This window comes from Diceros bicornis, unplaced genomic scaffold, assembly GCF_020826845.1.
Source record: "Diceros bicornis minor isolate mBicDic1 unplaced genomic scaffold, mDicBic1.mat.cur scaffold_1007_ctg1, whole genome shotgun sequence".
NCBI lineage: Eukaryota > Metazoa > Chordata > Mammalia > Perissodactyla > Rhinocerotidae > Diceros > Diceros bicornis.
The window spans coordinates 30,491-35,932 of NW_026690937.1; the positions used below are offsets into that span (position 1 = coordinate 30,491).

Sequence of the window (5,442 nt, forward strand, 5' to 3'; positions counted from 1 at the left end):
AATTCCAGAGGTTGAACTAGAAAACTACAAGTTCCTAAAATGTGATCAAACGAAACCTCAACAAGAGAAGCAGAAACTATTCCCTCTTCCTCCAGAATGTAGAAAGGCAGCCCCTGCCTGTGGCACGACATGGTCCTGGGTAGTGCTGTTTTAAAGACACCCACATTTCAGTGGTTGTTGCTCTGCCTGTGAAAGTACCTTCAACCTTTAAATCCCAAGAGAACGGGCAGCGGGCCGTGTCTGCTCCTGGAGCAGCTGAATGATACTGAAATGAACTTGTCCTCTGACTTAGGGGGACTTGGGAGTGTCCCCACTGGCCAGGGAAGGGGCTGGCCCTTCTCACTTCTCCTACATACAATAAGCTGATGACCCAGAAGAGTTCTTGATTCAAGGAGAAATGTGAGATTCTATGTCTCCCTTACATGCCTACAGAAAGCAACAGAACCACGCCACGACTCCCAGGCTACAAAGGGAACAGGACTTTAATATAATATTCAAATATGGCATTTATTATTTACAATACATAACTACTGTCCCTCCCCAATGGGTGACTAGATGCTGGGGTAGACATGTCAGGGAGCTGGGGTGGGGTCGTCCCCGCTCTCTTGGGCTTCACGGGGCCCCAGGAATCAGCTTGCAATGCTCCCCTACCCATCAGGTGGGAGGAGCCGGCCCGGTGCATCGCAAGCGTCCCAGCTGTGTCCCCGCTGCTGAGGATGCGGCTGTGATTGGCCACTGGTACGGGGCTCGGTGTTGGGGCCTGGGGGCTGAGTAGAAGAGTCGGGTTATCTTGGGGGGGCCTCCCTCAGAACCATGGCGCCACACTCTGTCCCCACTGCACTGGGTGCTCCAGTCCCTGTGCTCAGTGCTGTCAGCCACCACTACCCCATTTGTCCCTGTCACATGAGCGACCATTTAGTATCACCTATTTTACAGAGGAGGAAACAGAGCCTCAGGAAGCTGGAGAGAGTCACCCCAGTCACAGGACTGCTCAGTAGTGGAGCTGGGATCCCAGTGCCAGCTGTCCGACTCGCAAAGGCCACGCTTAGCCCGAAGCTTTACTGAACCCCTAGGAGTCAGTCACCCCGGCCCAGACACTCACTCACCCCTGACCTTGATGATGGCCGGTTCTTCTTGGCCTTGAGTATTCTGCTGGCCAACTAGGCCTGGAGCCCTAGCTGGCAGGACAGGCTGTAGCTACAGGACAGAGAAGCACCGGTGAGCCTACCGGGAGCCACACCTCAGGTGCCCCCCCACTGCCTGCCCAGCAGCTGGAGTCTGGGTGTCCCAGAGGTCACAACACGATAAGGCCTGGGGCTGAGCAGGGGGCCACAGAGACAGGCTCTCTGGACTGGCCAACAGGGAGGGTCCACCTCTGCCCTCAGCCAACTCCTGCCTGGCCTCACCTATCATTCTCATTGAGCAGCTCCATGTCCTGGAACCAGGCCCCAAATCGCTCCTCGGGCTCTAGGTTGTAATTCTTTGCAGCCACCTGGAGCAGCAGGATCTCCCTCATGACTCGGTATTCCTGGGGCCAGAAGGAAGGAGAGGATGCAGACAGGGCCTGGGTGGGGGATGCTGCAGGGGCCGTGTGGGGGGTGAGAAGTGGGGCAGGGGACCAGTCCTGGCAACCCTCCTTCCCTCCAGTCCCATCCAGGCTCTACCTGTTCTCAGAAGGGGAATAATCAGCCCTTCCTCCAGGAAGTTTTCCTTGACACCATCCTCCCCTCAACCCACCCGCCAATTGGATGGATCTCCCTCTTCTCTGTTATCAAACTCTTCCTCTCAATCTAAGATACAGGGGGGTGGAGCCAGAGACTGTTCTACCCAGAGGGTCTCTGAATTCCTCCTCCTTCCCCTCCCCTGCAGGGAGGGCCACAGCTGCTCACCTCAGTCCTTTTCTGAAGGTTGATCTCATTCCCCTGGAAGGCAGACAGCCAGAGTCCATCAGACAGAGCCCCCCAGCCTGACTAGCCCTCTATGCCCACCCCTTCTCATGGTGCACGACTGCCAGGTCCCCAGAGGGGGCCGGGCATGCACAGAAAACAGGACTTGGACCTAGGCTGGGCTCTGGGCTCCAGAGGAGGAGGACAGGGGGGTGAGGCGGAGAGACCTGGCAGCACAACCCTCTCTGATGACAGACATGGAGGCTGAGGCCTCAGGCAGTGGGGACTGCTCAGCCACTTACGTGCTGCCTGACTTGGGGGGACCCGACATCTCTCTCCCCCATGGGCAGCATGGGACGGAGAGGCTGAGTCCAGCTCAGATAAAACCTCACGCAGCTGTGCCATCAGGCAGCTCTGAGCTTCCCCAGCCTGGGAAACCAGAATGGGTGTCTCATGCAGAGCCTGTGTTCACTCATCCCTAAGATGGGCCTGCTGCCCCAGCTCCCAGGGGCGGCTGCAAGGCTCTCATGAGAGATGTGCCAAGTGCTGAGAGCTCAGAGCTCAGTTCGGGGGCTCCTGCATCCCCAGGCTCAGGATCCTGGTCCTCCCTGCCTGGTCCCCATGTTCACCCACCTCGAGATAATCACCCATTGCCAGGTGCAGTATCAGCAGGTCACCGAGGAAAGTGCCAAGGTAGGGGACGACACCCTGTCACATGGGGGTTCGGGTGAGATGAGCCCTTGCTCTCAAGTCGTCCCCGTGCAGACCCTCCCCTGAAAAGTCCTCACTCTCAGCCTCCTGGCCCACTCCAGGGTTCCCACGGGGAGCAGCCTAGGACCCTTAGCAGACTCCCCTCAATTCCTCCTCCCTTCACACCGCAAGAATACCCATACTCCTCCTCCTCACCTCCCAGGGCTGGCTTCTGGCAAATCACAGGGTATGCGGTCCCTGGGCCTCCCCACAACAACCCATCCTGCACCAGCTCTTCCAGGCCCCCCTCCTGGTCACTTCTACTGGGGGACTCAAAGCACTGTGGCACCAGGAGGAAGAGCCCTCCTCTCTTGATCTGAAGCCCCCAGCTGGGAGGGCAGAGCCCCTCCCCCACAGGCACACTCACCTGCTGCTGCTGCTGTTTCTCCTGCACTCTCTGGGGGATGATCTCCAAGGGGGCAAACGTGGAGGGCCCCTCCTGCCAGGGTTGAGAACAGTGTCAGCGGGCCATACTCCCCTCACCCCATTTCTCTCCAGCACCACTGGCCTCCGACCCTGGACATCTGACTCGAGTCAACTAGTACCAATGCCACTCCATCCTCCAAGGTCTTGTGATTCTAGAACAAACCCAGCTCCAACTCGCACTCTAGGTGTGAGCTTGGGCCTGTGGCCTGGCCTCCCCGAGCCTGTTTCCTCATCTGGAAAGTGTGAGAACTCCAGCTACCTCAGAGGTTCTCGTGAGGACTCAGTGGCATATGACTGTCATCGTTGTCCTCGCCCTCACCCCTCCGTGTGGAGCAGGCAGAAAGCTCCCACATTCCTTTCCTCCCTCTTATCTCATCACCACCGTATGAGGCCTGCACCACACAATCACCATCCCTCCACTTCTGTGATGAGGAGGCAGAGGCCCAAGCAGGGGCAGTGAGTTGCTCAGGGGCCCACAGAGGAGAGGCCGCTTGCCCCTCCCAGCCAGAGGCCCTGTTCCAATGTCCTCACCTAACCCCCGCCCCACCACTGACCACAGTACTGTCCCCTGAGCTCTCAAAGCATGGTCCTGGGCCGAGCTGTGGATGGAGAAGATGAGGTGTCTTGGGAGTCCGGTTGAGTGGCTCTTGCCTGCCCCAGTCCCATGGAGTGTCTGGCCCCCAGGCTGGGACAGAGGCCGTGCCAAAGCCTACTCCTCCCCAAGGAACCCCTCAGGCCATTCCCCTGCAATGAACTCTTTCTTTATCCACTCAGGAACTGGACCCCCAAGGTGCCGCCTCCGATCAACAGGGAAGGGGGTGACAGGAAGCTTTGCTTCCTCGTTTACATGAAGCTCCCAACGTCCTTTCAGAAAGATCCACTAAGAATCCGTCAGTTGCCTAGACGCTTCACATAAGCCACCTGGGGCATATGTCATTGCCAACTGGGCACTCAGGTGAGACTCCTGTGGTTGGCTCCAGTGACTGCTCTAGGGGTTCGGGGGGTGTCCCAGAATGCACACACATCTGTCCCGGTCCAGATGTTCAGAACCAAGGCTGAGCAGCCTGTTTGTCCACCTGGGCCACGGGAATCCCCTGCCATGCCCGAACCTGGGGCAGGCAGGGTGGCCTCCCCTTGGAGACATGGTGAAGACAGAAGGAGCAGCAGGGGCCTGGCTTCTTGAGGACAGGTTTAGGCTGAGGGCTAAACCCACCCCAACCACCCAACAGCCTGGAAGAAGCGACATCCAGCAGGATGGACGTGCTTGGAAGCCAGAGACCTGCTGATGGTGCCAGCTCGGCAACTCCTCCTGGAACAGCCCAGCCAACACCACCGAGTCCCAGGACCAGGGGGGCCTCGTGCCCACAAACGGCACCCCACCTGCCCGTGGACCAAACAGATCCCTCTGTTTGTTAATCTGGACAAGACAGACGGGAATGTTTCAGAGAACGTTCAAGTGAGAAACTATCAAAACCACAGCCTGCCCAGTCCCCCTTTCCCCCTCGCCCCTCCTCTCTTTCCAGACCTCCAGCCTCCACTCTACCTTGGTCATCAATTCTCTTCTCAAGGACTTGTCATGGCTATAGAGCTCCTTAAGTTTTTCTGAGCTCTCCCTGAGGGGAGTGGAAAGAAGGAAGGATAAATTGGGGGATAATGTGAGGGGTCTGAGTGCAAATCCCTTTTCTTTGCAAACCCAAGAGATGCAACCTGCCTGGAGGAGTGTTCTCACTGGGCTCCTCTGAGCGCTAAGGTCTCGTGGGACTGGGCGGGGGCTCTCCTGTTGGTCACTGGGGTCTCCATTCCCCAGCTCTACAGAGCACCTCTGTTTTGACCACTTTGAGTTTCAACTGGGCTTAGAGTTCTGTTGCCATAAACACTTGAAAATCTCCAATGTGGCTCAACCCTGGCATTTAGGGAAACTGAGTCCTGAAGCAGAACTGGTGCACTAAGGACCCAGGGAGGCTTAGAGACCCCCCACCGAGGCCCAGGCCCTGTCCCCAGCATTTGCTGCCTCCCAGGAGTTCCCACGTGACTCAGGTGGCAATGGCAGACATACGAGAGATCCCCCATCCACCCTGATCCTCCTATGGAGAGGGGCCTACCCACCGGGAAACATCCGCCCACGTGTTCTTCAGGTGGCTTATGGAGGTTTTCTGCAGACCAGAGATGACAGCGCGGAGCGAGGAGAAGTTCTTCAGGATCTCGCACTCCTGGGGAAGGGAAGAGAATGAGCTGTGAGGTGGGGCGCTGGAGACCCGCTTGCTCTAGCTTCAGTCCCCTTCTATTTAAATCTCCCCTCCTGGATGAGACAGATGCTCAGGGTGCCCCAGAAGGGCACATTTAGGACCCAGAGAGTAACACTCACAGGGAGGAGGATTTT

General features: G+C 57.6%; 1 protein-coding gene and 1 long non-coding RNA gene across 6 annotated transcripts; both read right to left on the reverse strand.

Moving 5' to 3' along the window:
• Nucleotides 1–486: 486 nt before the first annotated feature.
• LOC131402394 (ral guanine nucleotide dissociation stimulator-like) lies at nt 487–2,550 on the reverse strand. Of its 3 annotated transcripts, none has more exons than XM_058537177.1 (4): nt 2,520–2,550; nt 1,890–1,922; nt 1,407–1,528; nt 487–767 (listed from the first exon to the last, which is right to left on the reverse strand). In XM_058537177.1, exons 1-4 carry the CDS (start codon nt 2,535–2,537, stop codon nt 515–517), a joined length of 426 nt encoding a protein of 141 aa, XP_058393160.1. In that variant the 5' UTR covers nt 2,538–2,550; the 3' UTR covers nt 487–514. The 3 variants fall into 3 exon arrangements, 1 of the variants encoding a protein (XP_058393160.1); XR_009218628.1 differs by lacking the exon at nt 2,520–2,550 and adding an exon at nt 1,107–1,197 and having other exon boundaries at nt 503–767; nt 1,890–2,036; XR_009218627.1 differs by lacking the exons at nt 487–767; nt 2,520–2,550 and adding an exon at nt 957–1,197 and having other exon boundaries at nt 1,890–2,036.
• Nucleotides 2,551–3,033: 483 nt separating this feature from the next.
• LOC131402393 (uncharacterized) lies at nt 3,034–5,378 on the reverse strand. Of its 3 annotated transcripts, none has more exons than XR_009218626.1 (3): nt 5,169–5,378; nt 4,606–4,675; nt 3,034–3,075 (listed from the first exon to the last, which is right to left on the reverse strand). It is a non-coding gene; the product is annotated as an uncharacterized LOC131402393 (long non-coding RNA). The 3 variants fall into 3 exon arrangements; XR_009218625.1 differs by lacking the exon at nt 3,034–3,075 and adding an exon at nt 3,088–3,214; XR_009218624.1 differs by lacking the exon at nt 3,034–3,075 and adding an exon at nt 3,088–3,295.
• Nucleotides 5,379–5,442: the final 64 nt, after the last annotated feature.